Raw genomic sequence first — 23205 nt, forward strand, 5'->3', positions numbered from 1 at the left:
TTTGTCCAGTCACCGGTAAAAAAAAAAGAAGAAAAAATGCATTATGCATATTATCCCCATATTTTAAAATGCTCTTCATTCTGGCCACCTGTCCTATTTTCCTCAAATCCTCCAGCAATGCCCATCTCTCCTGTGTGAATTTTCTACATGATTATATATATATATATAAATCCCAGTCACAGGGCTGTTGTATAGGGGAGAAAGGTGATGATAATTCTAGGGGACCAGTAGGGCCCACAAAAACCCCCAGTAGTCTAATCTTTGTATGACTGAATTATTGTGCATAAGACCCTGACTGATACTCATAGTAATGCTGCATTGGCATCAAAACAAAGTAGGCTAAATAAGAAATGATAATACATACGTAGTCTATGAAAAAAAGTGGAAAAGTCAGGGGGCAGGGGCCCACTTTAGTATACTTTCAGGGGGTCCAGAATTCCTAGCAACGGCCCTGACCAGTCATGATGATTGTTCATGCTGTTTTAAATGATGTGTTGGTGCAAAATAAATAAATAAACAAACTTGCTCAATTGACCCAGCCTCCTGTCAGGTCACACCGACCTGTTTCCCCATGATGTGCAATGTCCGATTGAAGTTACCGTGTCCAATCCCCAGTCTGCTGATTATTACTTGTACTTATTTATTTATTTCCCTTGACAATGCTTTTGACAATTTCATACTGGCATGGACAGCTCCTAATTGCCTCTTTTGCCAGCTTGTCCTCTCGTTTCCCAGAATGCCTAAATCCATATGAACGCAATATCCCTTCCTCAAGTCACTAATCTTGTAAATGTATACAGTAGGCTATCTCCAATAATAAATTAAGATATGATATTTTGTTGTGCCAGTAGGCTCATGCCTGTCAGAGCATGCCACAGTCATATGACTATTTTCCTACAATTACTTTGCTCCACCCATTCAAATTGTCAGTGCCTTCAGCTGAGAGCACATACACATTTAAATAAAATGACCTGTTGCTCTTCTATTGCACCTAAAATGAAAAGTCAGCATGGTGAGCAGGTCATGTGTTTGGATCCTTTGACCCTGGGAGTTCAGTTGCTTTATTGTCCATTAAGCAGCTGAGACAGTCACTATATGCATTACATATACATAATCCAGAAAATAATCAATCATTACATACCTGCTGTAAAGTAGCCTACAGACCTGACTGAGCTGCATTAACTGCCATGTATGGCGGTGTCATACCCAGACACTCAGAGAACCTCCAGATAATGCCCCAGTTATCAATTAAAAAACAAAGAACAAATTTAACAAGTTAAAACATGCATCTGTAAGTTGATACTAGCCATGCTTGCTAATTTCCTTTTTTTTTTAAATCAACCCTTTGGAGTTTTGACAGTTGGAAAAACAATAGGCTATAGCCCACTGATATATATATTTAATATTCTACATGATGGCACATAGAGGAGCCAAAAATAGTTCTAAAATGACAAATTAGCCTAACCTATGTTCGACATTATTCTGATTTAGTAGGCTATGTCATCATATAACTGCAATGTGACACTTGTAGCCTACTGTACTCCTACACATGACGGATCCGGGTAGGCAGACACACAGCCGTCGTGTGCGCAGAATGGCATGCACTATCCAGCAGCGGTAACCTGCTGCTATAACAGATCTGTGTTGGGAATAAAATCTGAACATTGCCACCCAATGGGACAAGAACACATTAGATGAGCTAAGTATGTCCCCTTTGAGTAGGAAATATTACTACAGAACCACATCTTTATCGTATGCAAATATAAATAGTCATGTGTACAGTCTATGGTACAGACAGAACATTATGCTGCAAATCACACCCATATTTTCGTCAGGCATCAACCTTCTTTTTACAGTCTATGGCATCAACATGTCACTTCAACATGTGACACTGCATCAGCAAATCAAAGTTTAACTAATATGTACACAAATGTTTTTTTTTCTTTACTAGAGGTAAGTTACATTTTCGGAAGTGATGTGCCGATCATTCATTCTTGGCCAATGGTGTCTAGCCACGATTTTCGGGTATTGACTTATGTTGAAGAATCTGATTGGACAGCATGTACGGTGTGCTCGGCTGTGATTGGGCGAAGGTTGTGCGTGGTGCGCAGCCATTGGCCGGTTGTCACGGGTTGAACAGAGTGGGCTCTTTTGGTGGGAGAGCCAGCTTGTCAGTCTCTGTTGTAAAGGCAGAGCAGCGTGCGCTGGTGCCCGGCTTTTGTCTGAACAGCTGAAGAACAACATCGCCATTGAGCTTAAAATGAAACGAGTTTGGTTGATAGGTGTTATTGTCGCACTCTTATCATTTGGTGAGTAGCGGGCGGGTTTGCGTCACTGCTTCACTTCTCTTTTTTAATTAGTCGACATTGTAGCCAACGGTTACGGTTAGTTGGTAAGCTAACGTAACGGTAACTTGCTTTATGCTTTTTCTGTGCTCACCTTAGATTGCAGCCCTCATTGATTTGCAGTTTCCAAGTAGGCTGTAATCGTTTTCCGAATGACAGGCTGTACTGTATGGCCACTTGGTTTCTGTAACGTTAGCCTACATTACTACCAGTGACGCTAGTATCCATTTATTCCTCATTTCCTTTCCAGAAGTTTCCAGCCACACCATATATGTTTAAGCTAACACCGCTATTAAAACCTGTTCTTTCTCATGTAACGCTACATCCATAGACTAGCTCCTAACCTTACACTTTGCTTATTTGGTGATTCTGAGCATGCCTTAGCAGAGCGCCATTCTCCTAAAGATAATCTTAGCTGCTAAAGACTTCTTTAGGCGTAACGTTATCTGCAGTGTTGAGTAAGATTGACTTAAATTTGACACACGTTTCCTCCTTGGCAGCTGCTGTTAAGGCAGATGATGATGAAGTGGACATTGACGGGACAGTAGAGGATGACCTGGGTAAAAGCAGGGATGGCTCCAGAACAGATGACGAGGTGGTGCAAAGGTAGGTGTCACTTTCAATATTTACACATTTCACTTTTAGAGTCACTTGTTTTTTATACCTCTGTTAGAGAAGGTCAGCTAAGCCTCAAGTTAACAGCCCAAGGTCAGTGTGACCAAGTTGTGCACACAAAATGTTAGTGGCAGGAAAAGTTCTGCAATTTTTACTGCACGTAAACGTACACTAGTAGGTCAGGCAGAAAACAGATTTCCATGGTTGATGGTAGTTGATCTCACCTGTGTGTTTGTGTGTCTGCACATTTGTCTAATCCTAGAGAGGAGGAGGCGATTCAGTTGGATGGGCTGAATGCAGCTCAGGTGAAGGAAATCAGGGAAAAGTCTGAAAAACACGTCTTTCAGGCTGAAGTTAACCGTATGATGAAGCTGATTATCAACTCTCTCTATAAGAACAAGGAGGTGAGTAGGAAGTATTTTGATGTACCAACATGAATGGTTTTCTTCCATGGCAAGGAGTCATCTAATACTTGGATTCCCTGTTCCAGATCTTCCTCAGGGAGCTGATTTCCAATGCCTCTGATGCTCTGGATAAGATCCGCTTGTTGTCTCTAACCAATGAAGATGCCATGGCTGCCAATGAAGAGCTGACCATCAAAATAAAAGTATGTAAAAGATATAGGGTGATTATAGTTATTAATGTTAGTAGTATTCTAGGTTGGTAATGCTATAATTCTTGGTCTGTTAGTAATTTCACGGTATTGTTCCCCTCTCCAGTCTGACAAAGAGAGGAACATGCTGCACATCACTGACACTGGTGTTGGAATGACCAAAGAAGAGTTGGTGAAGAATTTGGGCACAATTGCGAAGTCTGGCACGAGTGAGTTCCTCAACAAAATGACAGAGATGCAGTCGGAGGGACAGTCGGAGGGGCAGTCTACCTCAGAGCTGATCGGCCAGTTTGGTGTGGGTTTCTACTCCGCTTTCCTCGTCGCCGACAGCGTCATAGTGACCTCAAAGCACAACAACGGCACCCAGCACATCTGGGAATCTGACTCGAATCAGTTCTCAGTCATTGAGGACCCCCGCGGGGACACGCTAGGCAGAGGAACCACCATCACGTAAGTTTACATTCTGTTTTCTATTGTCTCCAAGTCCAAATAGACCTTTAACACCGTTCTATACTAATACTAGTCTCACATTATAATATTATCCATTCTGAAATTAAATCTTCTCCATCTTCCAACCTCAGACTTGTGCTTAAAGAGGAGGCCTCAGACTATCTGGAGCTTGAGACCATCAAGAACCTCGTCAGGAAATACTCTCAGTTCATCAATTTCCCCATCTACGTTTGGGCCAGCAAGGTGATTACATGAGATGCTTCCTCCACACTTAAAGGGATAGTTCAACATTTTGGCAAATTGGCCCATTGCCATAATCGCTATAGTCATAGCAGTAGGTTCGTTACCTTTATTTGTCGGTGTAAGCTATTTTTAGAACGGCGGAGCAGAGCGGCGAGCTGCTCAGAGCTACGCTACGGAGGCTAAAGGAATTTCTTGGTTTCCCTCATCAAACTCATCGAATACAAAATCCCAAAACTCCAACGCTTTCGTGGACAAGTTGTGACCTGCACAATCACCACGCTATGCGATAATAATGGAACGTTATGAAACTGAGCCGTTTTCGAGGTGAATACAGGGTAAATACAGAGTCTGCTTGCTGAAAAACTGTCCCTGAACACAACGCGCATCAGCGGTTTTGCATGAATTTCCCTCTAAAACAGCTCCGTCTTGTAACGTTCTGTTATTATCTCATAGTGTGGTGATTGTGCAGGTCACAACTTGTCCACAACAGCGTTTTTGAGTTGTTGGATTGTGTATTTGATGAGTTTGATGAGGGAAACCAAGAAATTCCCTTAGCCTCCATAGCATAGCCCTGAGCAGCCTGCTGCTCTGCTCCACCGTTCTAAAATAGCTTACACCGACAATTAAAGGTAACGAACCTACTGCTATGACTATAGCGATTATGGCAATGGGCCAATTTGCCAAAATGTTGAACTATCCCTTTAAACCTCATCTCAGTGTAGTTCTTTCATGAAACTGATAAATATGGAAATGATCAAATGACTGATGCATAATTTCTTCCTCTCAATATGCCAGACTGAGACAGTTGAGGAGCCAATCGACGAAGACGCCGCAGCAGCAGACGAACCAGAGAAAGAGGCTGCTGAGGACGAGGCTGAGGTAGAAGAAGAGGAGGAGGATAAAGACAAGCCAAAGACAAAGAAGGTAGGAAGTCCAGTAAAGGGCATGTGATGTCAGATGTCATTTGTATTTACTATATTAATATCGTGCACTATATTTTTCAATGTATTTAAAATTGCACGGTGCTTGTGCCGTAGGTTGAAAAGACTGTGTGGGACTGGGAACTGATGAATGACATCAAGCCCATCTGGCAAAGACAAGCTAAGGAGGTTGAGGAGGATGAGTACACGGCCTTCTACAAGACCTTCTCCAAGGTAGGTACCTGGAAAGTGACAGTTTATCATCATCATCAGCCTAAATTTTTTTTTTTTTTCTTTATTAGGATCCCCATTAGCACCCGCAGCAGCATCGGCTATTCTTCCTGGGGTCCTACATACACACAACATACACATAAACATCCACATTTACACATAAGAAACACACATTTATACATGACACAACAAGAACAAACAACAAAGGCTCCCTAATAATGAACAAACCACAGAAAAAAAAAATCTGACAGACATTTGACAGACACCACAGACATCACCATTTCTCTACTCAGATTCCATTCTATACTTAAATACCTTGAATAATCTAATATAATACACACACAAAGTAAATAAATTAAAAAAAATAAAATTAATCACATAAATAAGCATTAACTGTCTGAAGTGACTGCAACCATGCACTTCAACTACCCATACACATATATCCACTCCAAGAAAAAGAGTACAACCACAACTGTAAACCAGTCCTCTTTATAAACTAAATATGTTAAATCATAATTAATTAAATTCTAGGAGATACTGTTTAACAGCAATTTAAACCGATCTTTGTTACTTTCATGAGCAATATGAACTGGTAGAGAGTTCCAGACAACCATTCTCTGTACAGAACTGTTCTTTGTATTATACATACACTCTCGGCAATATGAACCTCCCTTCTGATGTACTTCTTGTTCAGTAACTATGTTGGGCAAAATGGGTCTTTTAGTAAATCAGACTATGTTGTGTTCCCCAACAGGACAGTGACGACCCTCTGGCCCACATCCACTTCACAGCTGAGGGTGAGGTTACCTTTAAGTCCATCCTGTTCGTGCCAAAGTCAGCTCCCCGCGGCCTGTTTGATGAGTACGGCTCCAAGAAGAACGACTACATCAAGGTATGGGCTTCCAACTATACTCTTGTTTCTTCTTCTTTTATTTTAAAGGTAGAGTCTGGAGTTTTGTTCGTTGCAGTTTGTAAACAAAACATTCCAACTGCGCCCCTCCTCTCGGGCTCAACGGTGCAGCCTCCTGCCCCAGACAGCAGCAGCAGTCAGCACCGAAAGGAAAGGAAATACAGTCTGAGTGAAGCACTGGAGCCGTGGGCCGATACTCGTCCATCACCACCAATGGGAGCCTCTGTGTTATGTTGTTATTAGAGCTGCAACAATTTATCGATTAATCGAACAATATTTGATTGTTAAATTAACTGTCAACTATTTTGATAATCGAATAATCGGTTTGAGTAGCTTTTATAAGAATTAAAGTCCAAATTCTCTGATTTCAGCTTCTTAGTTTATTGTCATAAAGGAACAAAGAAACCAGAAATATTCACATCTAAGTATCTCTTTGGTTTGTGGACGAAACAAGACATATGGATGTCATCTTGTGGTCTGGGAAACACTGATTGACATTTTTCAACATTTTTTTAACATCTTATTGACCAAACAACTAATCGATTAATTGCTTAAATAATCTACAGATTAATCGATATTGAAAATAATCGTTAGTTGCAGCCCTAGTTGTTATGCCGTTGTGGTGAGCTGGGAAGACGGTGTTAGCGGCAGATGCTAACCACTACCGCTAGCCGAAGTTAGCATCGAGCTAGCTCACTACAACGGCCCTAATACTTGTTACCAGTGTCGGTGACAGCGCTTCACTCAGACTGTATTTCTTTTTCTTTGCGGTCCTGACTGTTGAGAGAGAGAAAGACGTGCTAGCCCTCGTTAGCATCAGATACAGCTAGTGCGGCTGGCAGCCCTGAGCCTCCTACGCTGCTGCACATAGCTTTACCTGAGCTCAGTCATTGGCTGGAGAGAAACACCGACTCTCTCGCGACTCTCTCGCTGTCCGCCCAAAAAACGTCCATGTGCATAACAAAACAGAGCAAAAGACCAAAATCCAGGCAGGGGGAGGGGGCGCTGTAGACACATCCACCACCACAGAGGACTAGAAGCCCATTGGTGATGATTAAGACGGATTTCATTTGTACAAGCCTAATGTTTATTTTTGGGCACAAAACTCCAGACCCAACCTTTAAGGGGCAGTATTTACTTGTGGAATGATACTGTGAAATTTTATTGACTGCTTCATTCCTTACATATACTTTTTGACACAGCTGTTTGTCAGGAGAGTTTTCATCACAGATGACTTCAACGACATGATGCCCAAGTACCTGAACTTCGTCAAGGGAGTGGTGAGTGATTTCTGACTGCTTATGTGCTGTTCAGCTGTTCTGCACTTTTCAGCCATATCTTACGTAAATTGCATCTACACTGTGATTTAATGTAAATTAATTTTGTCAGGTTGATTCCGATGACCTTCCCCTGAATGTGTCCAGAGAGACTCTGCAGCAGCACAAACTGCTTAAGGTGAGCTCCATATCAAACATGAATAAAACATCTCAGTACCATATTTACATGTATAGAATATAATGTATCTGGCCTTCACTGATATCAATTGGCATTTTAAAACTAGATGCAAAAAGACAAGCAATATTCACATAGCACATTTAAATCAGAAGTTTTTCGGGTAGAAGAGGGGGAAAGGGAAAAAAAGTGAAATGGGGAACATGTTAAGGAGCTTGATATAAGTGAACAATTCAGAAATTGTTGCTCTTGTTGTACTTGCTCAGTAGGGCTGGGACGATATGCTTTTCTCCTGATTCGATTCTTCTACGATTTTTTGGATGGCGATTCGATTTAAATTGCGATTCTACGATATTGCAGATTTATCTGCACACAAATACTGTAGGAGCCTTAACATACTTTATTATCAAGTGAACTTAAACCCTTTTCAAAACCTGGACTCTCTGTATGTAAAAAAGGCTAACAAATGCACATTGCACAATATTCAAAAAAATTCACACAAAAAGATATTGCGATATTTATGTGAACCGATTTTTTCTCCCACCCCTATTGCTCAGGTTATCCGTAAGAAGCTGGTACGTAAGACTTTGGACATGATCAAGAAGATTGCAGAGGAAGAGTACAACGATAAGTTCTGGAAGGAGTTTGGAACCAACATCAAGTTGGGTGTGATCGAGGATCACTCCAACAGGACCCGTCTGGCCAAGCTGCTGCGCTTCCAGACCTCCAACAGCCAAACAGAGGTGGCAAGCCTGGAGCAGTACGTTGAGCGCATGAAGGAGAAGCAGGATAAGATTTACTTCATGGCTGGCACAAGCAGGAAGGAGGTGAGAGAAAAAAGACAAACACAACAAAACACCTTTATCCACCACTTTCCGGAGAATGACGCTGGGTGTCGCCATGACACTCCATTCCACTGTTACTGTATTGTTGATAGCATAGACTGGTTGATAGACATTGGCCGAAAAAAAAAAAAAAGACATTGGCCGTGATGACTTTATTTATAATCATCACGTAATTTTAATGAGAACAATACGGACGAGGTTTTAGCTTTATGTCACATTTTCACGTCACTATATCACCGTTGCGACTACTCTGATGTCAGTGAAGTCTATAAAACGAATTGTTGAACAAACGTTTTAGATTAGCTGGGCTAACCGTTAGCTGTTAGCCGTTAGCAGTGTCAATAAACAATAACTCAATAAACGGTCCATGAAAAATATTTTTTCCAGCGGATATCCTAGTTCCAACATGACTGAGCTAACTGGAGTAGTTTCATGTTGTGTCCCACAACGGGAGGGTTTTGACAGCTGACTTCCTGATGTTAGCTTAGCTACTGCTATGCTGTTAATTTAGCTGTCAGCAGCAGCAAAGCTAACAACTACGATAACCATGACTAATTACAAAAACGTGCACACAGAAATAGTAATGTTTGTTCAATAATTCATTTTATAGACTTAACAAACATCAGATTTAGTCACAACGGTTTTGGCAGCCCGGAGCCCCCACATTTGGTACCTACACCGGTGGCTAACGCTACCAGTTAGCCGCTCGCTAGAATGCTACTAAAACCGACTTGTTGGTGTGACGCAATGGATCAAGGGAAAATAAAGTGGTGGATAGAAGATGTGATCAAATTGCAGACCTGCAAACTTGTACGATAAAGGTTGTCTGAATCTTGTGATTAACAGTTTTTTTCCCTCTGCAGGCTGAATCTTCTCCCTTCGTGGAGAAGCTGCTGAAGAAGGGCTACGAGGTGATCTATCTGACGGAGCCTGTGGATGAATACTGCATCCAGGCACTGCCCGAGTTCGATGGGAAACGTTTCCAGAATGTGGCAAAGGAAGGTGTCAAATTCGATGAGAGCGACAAGGCCAAAGAGAAGAGGGAGGCGCTGGAGAAGGAGTATGAACCTCTGACCACTTGGCTGAAGGACAAGGCCCTGAAGGACAAGGTGAAGGGCCAAGTCATTTGCAATGAATATGACATTGAAAATCGGTACAGAAGTATTATAAATGTGGCTACAGCTACTTGGTTATGGTCGTTCTATCAACTCATGTTATGATGCTGTCTGTTCCACAGATTGAGAAAGCTGTGCTCTCTCAGAGGCTGACTGACTCACCCTGCGCTCTGGTTGCCAGTCAGTACGGCTGGTCAGGAAACATGGAGAGGATCATGAAAGCACAGGCTTACCAGACAGGAAAAGACATTTCCACAAAGTGAGTAATGATAAGGATGATTATCTTGTAAATAACAATATTATGGCATGTCTAAATCTTTATTGAGAGCCTCTCTTTTTTTTTTTTTTAGTTATTACGCCAGCCAGAAGAAAACACTAGAAATCAACCCTAAACATCCCCTCATCAAGCAGATGCTTAACAGAATCGATGTAAGTCTGACAAGTGTGATATTGTTGCTAAGCAAAAGTCATAGATGTATGTCATTTATCTCAGGTAATCTAGTTTTGACCATTTTAAAGGGATAGTTCACCCAAAATTGAAATGTCACTCATTATCTACTCACCCTCATGTGGACTAAGGGCTGGGAGAAGTTTCAGAGTTATCCGTGGCTTCTCTGAGTTACAGGGGGTCTCGACGTAGCAGTGCATGTCCATATAACGGTTGCAAATGGATACCAACTGTCTTCGTAACAAAAAAACATCCAAATGCCTCCATGCTGCTCGTATGTAATGTCCGTCTTGTATTGAAGCCCCGAAATGCGAAATTGTCCCGAAAAAAATTAAACAAGTCTATTTTTCAAGCTTGTTTGTAGCGGAAGCTCCTCTTCCCAGTTCGTCTAAATTTGACGAACCGGGAAGAGGAGCTTCGAGAAGCTTCCACTACAAACAAGCTTGAAATATAGACTTATTTAATTTTTCCGGGACAATTTTGCATTTCGGGGCTTCAATACAAGACGGACATTACATACGAGCAGCATGGAGGCATTTGGATGTTTTTTGGTGTGTCTTTTTGTTACGAAGACAGTTGGTATCCATTTGCAACCGTTATATGGACATGCACTGCTACGCCGAGACCCCCTGTAACTCAGAGAAGCCACGGAGGACTCTGAAACTTCTCCCAGCCCTTAGTCCACATGAGGGTGAGTAGATAATGAGTGAAATTTCAATTTTGGGTGAACTATCCCTTTAAAACACGCTGCACATCTGATATGGGGATCTAATCTATGATGTGCACAAATCTTAACGGTTTCCTCACCTTGTGCCCCCCAGACTAATGCTGAGGACCAGACTGCATCAGATCTGGCTGTGGTTCTGTTTGAGACGGCGACATTGCGCTCGGGTTACCAGCTGGTCGACACAAAGGCTTATGGTGACAGGATAGAGCGCATGCTCCGACTCAGCATGAATGTACCTCTGGATGAACAGGCAAGTCGCTACTGTATTATTGTGCATATACATTTATATAGCAAATGTTGTCAAGTCGTCTCCCCTTCATAGTCTGTGAACGTATTCTCTGACATGATTGAACTTGTGTTTTCACTAGAAATAGTTCCACTTTTTGTAGTCTTCTGTCTTTTTAAACACTTTATGCCTCCCATTTCCCTCATTTTCTCATTTTGTCTCTTTGTGACTGTTGTACAGATTGAAGAAGAACCAGAGGAGGAGCCAGAGGAGTCACCTGAGGATGATGACTCTGAAGATAAAGACGAAATTGTAGATGAGGACGATGATGATGAAACGGTGAGAACACTGACATGGCATCTTGATGAAGATGGAAATACTTTGTTTGCACACTATTCACTCATTTGTCTTTTTTCCTAATCCTGATTTTGCTCCTTTTGCAGACAAAGACGGACAAAGATGAACTGTGAAGCACTGAATGGAAGAAGATTTAAGAATACAGCTGGGAACAGGATTTGTATCTTGTTCCAATGCCTCTGTGGTCGATTTATGTGGGTGGCATCTCTGGGTTTTTTAAGGCGTGCATTGTTTGTTTTTGGGTTTTTTTTACATTCCTCATGACTGTAAATTTGTTAATATTTAACTGACTTGTTTATGGAAAGATGCGATCCTGTCTCTTGATCGAATAAATGTTTCCTGGAAAAAGGACATGCAGTGTGAGCTTCATACATCTAAATATATATACATACATACCGGTACTCACAATAAACAACATTGAAGGGGGAATACTTTGCGTATGCACTGTATGTGAGCATGATTCAGAATTTCTTCACATTTGTAAGTCTGGCAGTTTCACAGCTGGTGAGCTCCACTGGTCTGTGGAGAGGCATCAAGCAGAAACAACCTTTAGGATCTATGGTTCAGGGAGCACAGTATACGCACAATTCTTGTTATCTCCTGAAATGAACTGTCTCTGGTCTCTTCTAACATTTGATATCAGTATGATTCAGATCAAACCCTTTGTCTTAAAAACCTGCAGTTTTAAATTGTGAGTTTAACAGATAAGCTGCAGCACTGTTGCATTCGGTTGTGTCATGTCATATGTTCACCTGAATTAGAATATGTTGTGCCTAAAGGTGACGGATATGAGCCAGAGCAGGGGGAGGAGGGTTCTCACAGAGCTACGATGGCAACTGTGGCAAATAATAGCTCTGCTCTTTTGGCAGTTTTTTTTTTTCTTCCCAGCTGTAGAACTACTCCTTCATCTCTCCTTGCTCATTTCACAAAGGTAAAGACAGTTAAAACAATAAAAACATGTGATGACAGACCAATAAAATGAAATTAAGACCAGTACTAGACCAATTATAAATCAACAAAACCAGACTAGTGAAAGGCATAACAAAAATGTAATGATTTGAGATTTTTTTTTAAAATAAGGTGATATCCCTACAAATATGGTGCACAAATTTAGCAGTCGTAGTGATTTTTCATAGTTTAAAACTGTGGGTTTCTGGATTTTGTCACGCTCTGCTGCTAACTGTATCCAAATAGGCCTACTGTTGGCTGTGTAGTTGTTTTCTCTGTTTATTTGTCATCATCTGTGGGTTTTTTACATCTTTCTCCCTCCTCCAGCTCTTTGAATTGTAAACTGTAAAAGATGATCAATTAGAAAGTTATTCATTTTACTGGTTTAAGAAAACATAAAAAAAATCCCAGTGTATTCTGTGACTACATCACTTGTTGCTTTCAATGCAACAGACAGACCATATCTAACTATAAAAGGCGTGTAGACTCTAGTTTTGGTCACAGTACAGTAGTTGAATTCTTTCTGATACTGATGATATGAAACTTGCCAGCAGCAAAGAGAATTGGCCTGGTAGTCAATGTTCTGAACGGTCCCATGACACCAAAACATTTTTCTCTCCCAGCACTACCATTCTTTCTGCTCCCAGCACTACCACAAGGACAGCCTTTTGCTTAAGTAGTTTGTATCAATTAGTTTATGAATTTGATTAATACTGACTGGAGTTAGCCTACAGTAGCCTGCAAGGCTGTGTTTCTTCTTGCAGCACATTGCAGCTGCTGTCATTTTTACCTGTTATATCATTATGAATGAATCACAGTGGATGATTTGATTAGGCCTTTGTAATTTTTTTCTTAATTTTTTAATTACCAGTATTCAATGCAGTACAATTTGTCTTTATTATATTTTAAATTACAGGTTTATATGGCCATCTTTCACAATGAATCATTATTGTGGAGTATAAAAAGAAGCATAGCCACAGAACAGCTGGTGTTTCACAGCTGCTAGAAACACACATGATATTTCCACATCATCTGTTTCCCTCTGTCTCTTCAGAGAAACCCGAGCTCTGACTGTTCTTCCCGAAGGTTTCTCTTTCTCATCATTTGTATTTTGCGACTCACTGCAGTTTCTGTGCTGCTGCTACGCAATCCCATGATAGGTGGTTGCCATGGATTCCTGGGTCACATGCGTGGGTTTCCTGTAGCCAGAAGCAGCAGAAGATGCTTGGACCAGAAATCCAGAGCCATTTTCATTCAAGGAAAGAAGAGGATCCGCTGTGGACGGTTTTCTGACTGACTGGGTGGTTTGACTACACCCGTCTGCTGATTATTATTTGGGCTTCTTTTATTTTTGTGGAAATCCTATCTGTGAGATTTCGATCGTTTCAAATTCTCAGCAAACCTGTTTAATCCACATCCATAGACTGATAACAGGAATGAGTATAGAAATTCCTGAAGGACTGACGGAGCTGTTACAGAGCTTTACCGTGGAAGTTTTGAGGAATCAACCCAGGGATTTGCTCGAGTTTGCGTTACAGTACTTCACCCAGCTGAAGGACAGTGAGACCAAAGAGGCCTCATTTGGAAATGACCAAAATTCGGCCCCAAGACCTGGAAAAGCGGTCAATTTCATTGACGAAGCCATGCAGATCGATTCGGAAAACGGAGAGGAGGACGACGACGATGACGAGGAATTCATAGGTAGGGTTAAAAGGATTTACAATATAGGCTATATGTCTGGATGACAGCGAATATGTATGACCAGGCATTGTTTAATGGGAATAGAGAGCGGCGGCTGCCCGGTGGGAGACGGACAGACAGTGCGATGATGATGATGATGATGATGATGATGCTCCAGCGCTGCCACCTTGCATCCACTACGGCTCTTATAATTAGCCATATATGGTCATGGAGGCTGAATAATGCTTCATCTATGCAGACACATTCTGTAATGCTCTCTCTGTCTGTCTGTCTCTCTCCCCCCCTCTCTATGTGTGTGTGTGTGTGTGTGTGTTTGTAGATGGACCATGAACCTCTAGGTCGACTGAATAATTTTCTGTTTCCTCCGCAGGCCTGATCATGGGCCCATACCCTGATGAACGTGTATCAAAAATATGACAAACCACAGATAGATAGAAAACAGAAGTAATGTGGTCTGTCTGTCTGTCTATGCAACAGAGAACAGCCAAGAACTCATCTGGTGCTTCCTGATCAAATATGACTGCGGTCATAATGAACACAGTGCTTCAGTGCTTCAGTGCTGGACTGCCATAACGTGCAGCAAGTAGCATAGCAACCTAGAGCTCTGACACAGCATCCAGATGAGTGGTGTTGTCTAACTAGGCAGTATGGGATGGTTACATGAGGACTCAATATTAATCATTAAAGTAACTATTGTCATGTTTTTGGTTTATCACCATGCACCATCACACCTTTTAGTGTCTTGTCTTGTTGATAATTCAATGAGCCTCCTCCCCAGACAACACTGTCCGGCATCCTGGTAATGATGGAGGCTTCCTACCTCATGTATATTTCAAGCCAAAGCTATTGTGTTGGAGCATGGCACGTTTTGCTGTTTCAAATTTAAATTTTTTCTCATTAAAATTTTTTATGACAGAGGTAAAAAGGACTTCAAAGCAGCTGTCCTTATTCAGGTTGTACCCAAATGAATATGGATCTGTATTGAGCACAGGCCTCTGCCCCCTTAGATGGAGAAAACTAGAGGATTACTGTAACTTAATCCTCTCAAAAATTGAGTTATTATAGATTTACTTGACATGATAACATCTCACATGTTGATATATTTTTTATGCTTTTCAGCCCCGGTGATACACAGATTCATCAGAAGAGCATCAGGTGAGTTGTTATTTGCTGCCTGTTTTAGCTATAGCTGTATCTGTCAAAATCCTGCTCTGTTGAGAACAAAAAACTCTGGACACTGTCAGTGCTGTAAATATATAAAACCTGTTTGACATACAAACACTGAGGCTGCGTCAGAGAACCTCCATTACTAGCAACCTTCATGTATTTTTCCTTCTGTCTTTTCTCACAGTCTTCACATGATTGTAGTAATGCTGATTTATTAGTTTGTGAAAGCACTTTGTCTGGGGCCTGGCTAATGTCACTGAGTGATGTCGGAGGGGAGATCCAGACAAGTACTAATAATAATCTCTTTTTCTCGATAGTGAGTTCGTAGCTTCACCAAAATATATTTTCTGTACTCGAGACCGATAGTTTGATGTCTGAAAGGATAATATGAAGCTTGATTGATCAGCTGCATTGGATACAACAATGGCTAAAATTTAGACAAAAAATTAAGCCAAAGAAATTAGAGGCTGTAAAAGTCATATCTTATACAGTACTGGTACTGGTGTGTATCGTTTCATGGATATTATGTTATTTTGTTTATGAAATGAAACATTTATTCAAATAACCCCACCACCAACCCGCCCAGTCCCCTATACGTGAGAGTTGTGTTCATTTAAAGATTTATTGCATGAAATGCAAGTGAATCCTCAGTGAGATTCAGCTATTGTCAGACTGGGATGAGAGTCGTGCTGCTAGACCACTTGTAGCTATATGAAACAATTTGTCATATTCCTTTTTTGTGCCTTTATTTGATTGTGGTAGTATACAGACAGGAGATGTGGGGGTGAGAGAGTTTGGTAGGGTTCTCTGTCTCTTACACTGTCAACAACTGGGAAAAATAAGACAAGCAATGTGTCAAATCCACAAAATGGAATAAACTAATTCATGAGAAGAAGCTAGTGGATTGACTGCAGAAAATAAATGAAATTAAGAACATGGCATTTGTTTAACCAACTGTCTGACAGTGACTGACCCATCATTCATTTATTGAATTACGTTACATGCAGTGTGTGCGGAGGCATTCAATCCTGATGAAGATGAGGAGGATAAAGAGCCAAGGGTAGGCTGTGGCACTATCTTGTATTCTCTGTTGTGACTGAATGTAACTGAACCTGAATGGATGACCTATTGGATATAAGCCATGTGAGTGACCACATCACAGGTGCATTCTTTTTAATTTTATTTTGCAGGTCACACACCCAAAAACCGATGAGCAGAGACAGAGACTACAGGAATCATGTAGGGACATTCTTCTGTTCAAGAATTTGGATCCGGTGAGTGGATTATTGCATAAGCCCCCTCACTCCTTTGGTTTGTGCTCTGCCATCTCTAAAATTACAAGGAGAACAGCAGCTCAGCGCACTGTGCATGGGTTTTAAAGTTGTTTATCTGTAGCTGAAATGGTACACTGACTCTGCACGATTGTTTCAACATGTTACAGTAAAGGGATATTTCCACATTTTGGCAAATTCGCCTATTGCCATAATCCCTATAGTCATAGCAGTAGGTTCATTGCCTTTAATTGTCGGTGCATGTTGTTTTGAGATCAGCGGGGGAGAGACGGAGGCCCTCGGTATTTCCGCGTTTCCCTCATCAAACGAAATACACAATCCAACAACTCCAAAACCCTCTGGTGGACAAGTTGTGACCAACACATTTACCACGCTATGAAATACTATTACAATGGAACATCACGCGACAGAGTTGTTTTCGAGGCAAATGCATAACCGAAACTACATTTCAGACACGGCTGCTGGGTGGAGTGATATAAAAAGCAAGTAGTTCTGAGTATTTGTTACATAATTACACGATATTATTTCATAGCGTGGCGAATGTGCAGGTCACAACTTGTCCACCAGAGCGTTTTGGAGTTGTTGGATTGTGTATTTAGTTTGGTGAGGGAAACTCGTGGAAATACTGTGCAGCTCGCGTCTCTGCCCCACCGATCTAAAAGCAGCTTGCGCCGACAATTAAAGGTAATGAACCTACTCCTAAGGCTATAGGGATTATGGCAATAGGTGAATTTGCCAAAATGTTTAAATATCCCTTTAAGTCAAATAAGTTTGTTTGTTTTTTGATGTTGCTGTTGCTATACCTTGCAGGAGGAGATGTCTCAGGTACTGGATGCCATGTTTGAGAAGTTCTGCACAGAAGGAGAGCACATCATTGATCAAGATGATGATGGGGACAATTTTTATGTCATTGAAAGGCAAATTCTCACATAATCAAATCATTGACTGTAAAATGTCATTTTCAAAAATTATCTCTATCCAATGCTATTGCTAACTTAATATTTCAGAAGTCATCAATATGGTTGACATGTGTTGTGATATTTCTCTGATTTGCATTTTTTCCTGCTTTGTGTTTTCATTCAGTGGGGTGTTTAACATTTTCATGAAGGTTGATGGCACAGAGAAGCTGGTAGGCTGCTATGACAACACAGGCAGCTTTGGAGAACTAGCGCTGATGTACAACACCCCCAGGGCAGCCACAATAATCGCCACCTCACCTGGAGCCGTTTGGTGCCTAGTGAGTACACCATGAAATCCTCATGCAAGAACTCAGATGGTCTCATGCACAGATAGATTTAAGCAATATATCACAAGCAATATATCACGACAGGGGTTGTCGTCCCTCCGCTTCGCGTCGGGCCGAACAACGCCCCTTAGCCGTGGTATAATGAGCATATACCACGGACTGGAGTGATATATTGCTTTTATAAAACGGTTACCAATAAAGGCAATATGAAAGAGGGATACGCAATCAATTTCATGTAGTTTTATTCAACCAGAAATACATATTATCCAATAAAATAGCCTCACTGTGAAAAAAATAGTCCCACCTCTCCAGACGTTAGCTCCAAGTTAGCTCTGCATGTTGTCTTTTCCTCCGCTTTTTTTCAGGTGAAAGTCACTGCTCAATCCCCTCTACCATTGTTAACCCTCCCCGGAGGGGAACATGTGAATTCAACTACTTTAGTCCGTTTTTTAACATCATAAAAACATCAGCTGTATTTGCTACGGACTGCGACAGTCCATTGTCATGGATACATGACAACAACTTCCATTCATACCAGTCAGAGCGATAGATATAACATAATGTAACATACAACATGTTATAGCTATCGCTCTGATACCAGTCATACGTGCCTGACGCGGAGTGATAGCCTACGCTGTGATAAGGTTTTAGAATAGTAGCCGTGGTATATGCTCAATAAACCACGGTTAACAACCAATCAGATGGCCGGATTTCACCTTTCCGTTTTATAAAGATAGATAGATAGATAGATAGATAGATAGATAGATAGATAGATAGATAGATAGATAGATAGATAGATAGATAGATAGATAGATAGATAGATAGATAGATAGATAGATAGATAAACAGACAGACAGACAGACACACAGGTAGATAGACAGACAGACAGACAGACAGACAGACAGACAGGTAGATAAACAGACAGACAGACAGATACACAGGTAGATAGACAGACAGACAGAGAGACAGACAGACAGACAGACAGACAGACAGACAGGATTCTCTGGAGCGCCTTCTTTTCTGCTGTTGTGCAGCTAGTGTAGTGTACCATACAGCAGTGGTAGAAGACTACAAGCAGCTTATGGGAGAGGTGGCAATTCATGTGTAAACTGAATATGAAAACATATTTGTGAATGCTGGTGCAGCCCTCCTACAAAACATTTTTGTAGTCCATTCTGAAAGTCCTGCTATAGATCAGTTCAGTGAAACAAGTCTCTTTTATCGAATATGCAACTCTAGAAAGTAACTAAGGCAGCTGACTTCAAATTAAAATCAAAACATGAAAAGTGGGGCCGCCAGCACCACGGAGCATGATTAGGATTTCTTTTTGAGTTTCAGTTTAGTGATATTTTTCCTACACAACATCCAGCTATTTCATGAATTGAGTCCAGAACAGCTGTCTTGAATATTCAGCTGCTACTTGAACTTTTTCTGTAAAGCAGCTGGTTTATTAACGACTCAGCAAGGGTTATGTCCTTAAACTGTGGGTAACAGCTTTGTTGTGTCGTCACTGTGCAGATCTCAACTGTTTCCCCTGTTTACCTGGGTATTTATAATGTGTGTTTGAGTTTGTGAACAAGCTAGCTAGCTGTGTTCATCACCTAAACTGAGGAGGAATAGTGCTGCTGATGGGGCTTCTGTGCAAACATTCATATGGCAGCGCGAGTCTGATTTATACCTGGGACTGAAGTGTGATTTAGTGGTAGCCTGATTAATACTACATTTCTCTGAGTTCTATGGCTAAAGACGAATGTTGGCCTGTTTTGGTATGATTTTGCTTTGTTTTTTATTTTGACTGTTAGAGGGCGCCCTAAGCAGTTCCATGTGTAATCATAAACTTCCTTAGTGGTCATTATTTGTAACTGAACTGCACATCATCTTACTGAGATTGCTTGCAACCTTGAGCTTTATAAAATTTCATCACCGAAAGAAAGGGCGGGGTGACACGTGGTTATAATATCCTGAGTAGTGTTCTGGTTTGCAGGAGATGTCTTACTTTGCTGGCTACTTTACAGCAGCCAGCAAAATTCTGGTTCAAATCAGTTAAGTTGATTGAAAGATTGACAGAAGAATCTGGAACTATGTTTTAAAAAATTAAAGAGTATCGCCTTCCACTCATCCAAAAATTAAGAGAATGCAGGAACTGCGACATTATTTGTAATTATGCCAAACTTTCTATCGCCATGTATCTCATTATTACTATAACTCTGACACTGCAAAAACTCAAAATCTTTCCAAGAATATTTGTCTTTCTTGTCAAAATGTCTCATTTCTAGTCAAAACGAATCTCTTTCCACTTAAAATAAGACTCATCACCTAAAAATGAACTTGTTTTTAGATAATTTTCACTTGTTTCAAACAAATTTTCACCCGAAATAAGTTAAAAAAAATCTGCCAGTGAAAGCAAGTTTTTTGTGCTTGTAATAAGGAAGAAAAACTTGCTCCACTATCAGATTGTTCTACTTATTTCAAGTGAAAATATGCTCGAAATAAGCAAAAAGTGTCTAAAAACAAGCTACTTTTTATTTGATGAGTCTTATTGTAAGTATAATGAGATTAGTTTTGACTAGAAATGACATTTTGACTAGAAATAAGACAAATATTCTCGGTAAGATGGTGGCACTCCAATCATAGAGGAAGAAGGGGGAAGCAATGTTCATTCTCTCCCCTACTGCAGGAAGAAAAATGGGCGGGATGGGATGGGATGGTGACTGACTGATTGTGACTTACAATAATGCAAGAACACAAGATAAGAATTCATGTAAAATTTATTGCACTGTGTCTTTAAACACAAATATTATGCCCTTTCTTTAAATCTCCTTCAGGATCGTCTGACATTCAGGAGGATCATAGTGAAAAACAATGCCAAGAAGAGGAGGCTGTATGAGGCATTCATTGAAACGCTACCACTGCTTACTTCATTGGAGGTTTGGGGGATCACCTGCTGCATTAAATATCTGACCTGTGCATTTACATTAAAACCACTGTCAACCAAATGTCTTTTCATCCACAGCTCTCAGAGAGAATGAAGGTTGTGGATGTGCTATCCACTAAGGCGTACAATGATTCACAGCAGATTATTGCTCAGGTGATGAGTCTCTTTGTGTGTTCTGTTCATGGATTTCCTTTTCTGCTTCAACAGAGTATTTTTTGGAAAATAGGACCATCTATTTTTATATATACAACTGCATTAATACTTTGTGTCACAGGGTGATTTAGCAGATTCCTTCTACATTGTTGAGTCTGGCCAAGTTAGAATCACCATGACAAGAAGCAGGGTACGTTTGACCAGTTTTCATTTTGATTTCTAAATGTATAGACAGATCTGTAGTGTTTTCTGTTGTGTTATTGTGTAATTGTGTTTCTTGCCAGACGAAAAAAGACCAGGAGGAAGAGGAGGTTGATATTGCCACATGCTCAAGGGGCCAGTATTTTGGGGAGTTGGCTCTTGTCACAAACAAGCCTAGAGCTGCTTCAGCATATGCTGTGGGCAGTGTCAAATGCTTGGGTAAATCATTTTGCAATTTTATAGATTCCTGAATATAAAATATTTAGGATAGGGCCAGTTATTTTACACTCTCCATTCATTTTATTCTGTTTTGTTTTGTTTTTTAGTGATGGATATTCAAGCTTTCGAGAGGTTGCTGGGCCCATGCATGGACATCATGAAGAGAAACATTGCAAACTATGAGGAGCAGCTGGTCACCCTGTTTGGATGTGGCCCTGGGATTGAGCAGCAGACTGCATGAGATGGCTCCAATGGACCGTGAAAAGGTGGATGAAAAATAGGTTTGTATGGATGTTTTCCCCTGTAAGTACTTAAAAGGTTTTTCTTAAAAGAAATGTAATCACACACCAAGATATTTGTATATCAGATAAATCAAACTATAGAATCCCATGTAAGACAAAGTTGCTACAGAGTGTTATCACTAAAGCCAAAGCAGAGTTGCTTAAAGCTTGGTTAGATTAGATTTCTCACAACCTCTTTTCTCACCTTAAAGATGTAAGTGTACATTTTGTTTGCCACTGTCAGATGCAATATCTGTTAGGATACTGATACTTTTGTTAACTCTCACCTTTTTGCCACAGTGTTCTAGTTAAAACTGCAGTATGATGTTGTTTGTACATTTCTAAACATTGTTTGTTAAAACCATATGCCAAAGCTAATTTCTTACTTTGTGAGCATATACGTACGTCACATTCTGTTGTAATTTTTGGCAAGAACACTAACACTAGCAGCATGAGGTGCTGTGATATGACATGATTCGACATGACAATATGAAACCATAAACAAATCATAAATTGTAAAGAAATTGTATAGGAAATTGGTTTCCGTGTTTGAATATCATTGTTCACTTTTTGATCACAACAGAATGTAGACATGGCAGTACTTAAACGTTTTTACAATGCATTTTTGTTCATCATAAGATTTAATCCCTTAAATACATGTTCATAAACTGTATTATCATTGTTGGTAAGTGTTTGTGGCTGGTAGCCTGATATTATGCTTTTGCAAAAAAAAAAAAAATAAAAAAAAAAAAAGTTTTGTAAGAATATACAACATATTGCTGTAAAATTTGAATTAGTATTTACTATTATTGTATAGGCTCACTTTTAATTTGATAAGGTGCCCCACTACATTGTCTTGACACAACTGATTTTCCTGTGTTTTAGTATCAGATTTAACTCATCATGTTTTTTGTGTTAGTGAAACATATTACTATTTTATTACATTGATTATTGCTGTCTACCTCTGCCAACTTAAACAATTTGAAAACACATATTCTGAACTTCCATCTGAGCAGAAATTTAACATGGGTCCTCTGTCTTATTAATTGAAGTCCCCCGTATTGTGTTTGTGGTATACTGCATCTTAAGCTGTTTAAAGCTGGTTTAAATTTTAAATATTCTAGATTTATTTACCCCCTTTATGCAGGTAGAAGTAGGCTACTTGTTATTTCGGAGGGCAAACCCATAATACTGGCTGAAAGTACTGTATGTTTCACTTTTCATGTCAATAAAGAACATTTGTTTCTATTTTTCGTGTCACATGAGTTTGTTTGTGAAGACAAGAAAATAGTACAAGATTTAAGCTTGTCCATTCACCACTCATGCATTCATCATTCTGTATCTATACTGTTATTCGCCAGATCTTGTGGTAAATAGTAAAAGTGATCAAACATAAACAAATCTAAAATTACATGTTACCAAGTGCCTACTTTTACTTTTTTGCTGAAATTGCAACATTGCAGATTAAAAAAAAATCGTGTATTGTTCCTGTTATTGCCAATCAGCTGTTACTGGGTAGTAACAGGCATGTACTTTCAACCAATAATATGATAAATAACAAACTA

General features: G+C 40.2%; 2 protein-coding genes across 2 annotated transcripts; both read left to right on the plus strand.

Annotated features, from left to right (window-relative positions):
• Nucleotides 1–2180: 2180 nt before the first annotated feature.
• hsp90b1 (heat shock protein 90, beta (grp94), member 1) lies at nucleotides 2181–11848 on the plus strand. The gene is made up of 18 exons (XM_085778133.1): nucleotides 2181–2309; nucleotides 2846–2951; nucleotides 3223–3364; nucleotides 3451–3567; nucleotides 3680–4023; nucleotides 4155–4266; nucleotides 5062–5190; nucleotides 5304–5420; nucleotides 6172–6309; nucleotides 7530–7607; nucleotides 7717–7782; nucleotides 8337–8606; nucleotides 9488–9733; nucleotides 9862–9998; nucleotides 10090–10168; nucleotides 11009–11164; nucleotides 11381–11479; nucleotides 11584–11848. Exons 1-18 carry the CDS (start codon nucleotides 2261–2263, stop codon nucleotides 11608–11610), a joined length of 2412 nt encoding a protein of 803 aa, XP_085634259.1. The 5' UTR covers nucleotides 2181–2260; the 3' UTR covers nucleotides 11611–11848.
• A 1642-nt stretch (nucleotides 11849–13490) lies between these two features.
• prkar2b (protein kinase, cAMP-dependent, regulatory, type II, beta) lies at nucleotides 13491–22899 on the plus strand. Its single transcript, XM_085778138.1, has 11 exons — nucleotides 13491–14146; nucleotides 15266–15301; nucleotides 16321–16373; nucleotides 16504–16587; nucleotides 17416–17522; nucleotides 17689–17842; nucleotides 20677–20778; nucleotides 20865–20939; nucleotides 21061–21129; nucleotides 21224–21359; nucleotides 21467–22899. The coding sequence occupies exons 1-11, from the start codon at nucleotides 13882–13884 to the stop codon at nucleotides 21598–21600; spliced, it is 1215 nt and encodes a 404-aa protein (XP_085634264.1). The 5' UTR covers nucleotides 13491–13881; the 3' UTR covers nucleotides 21601–22899.
• The last annotated feature ends 306 nt before the right edge of the window (nucleotides 22900–23205 follow it).

The sequence above is a fragment of the Trachurus japonicus genome, chromosome 6 (assembly GCF_045865225.1).
Source record: "Trachurus japonicus isolate A0001 chromosome 6, Traja_1.0".
Classification (NCBI taxonomy): domain Eukaryota; kingdom Metazoa; phylum Chordata; class Actinopteri; order Carangiformes; family Carangidae; genus Trachurus; species Trachurus japonicus.

Coding starts and splice junctions, on each gene's coding strand:
- hsp90b1 (XM_085778133.1), top strand. CDS start 2,261: ATGAAACGAGTTTGGTTGATAGGTGTTATTGTCGCACTCTTATCATTT. Junction 8,607..9,487: donor CTGGCACAAGCAGGAAGGAG/GTGAGAGAAAAA, acceptor TTCCCTCTGCAG/GCTGAATCTTCTCCCTTCGT. Junction 9,734..9,861: donor ACAAGGCCCTGAAGGACAAG/GTGAAGGGCCAA, acceptor TCTGTTCCACAG/ATTGAGAAAGCTGTGCTCTC.
- prkar2b (XM_085778138.1), top strand. CDS start 13,882: ATGAGTATAGAAATTCCTGAAGGACTGACGGAGCTGTTACAGAGCTTT. Junction 16,374..16,503: donor AGGAGGATAAAGAGCCAAGG/GTAGGCTGTGGC, acceptor TTTATTTTGCAG/GTCACACACCCAAAAACCGA. Junction 20,940..21,060: donor CACAGCAGATTATTGCTCAG/GTGATGAGTCTC, acceptor TTTGTGTCACAG/GGTGATTTAGCAGATTCCTT.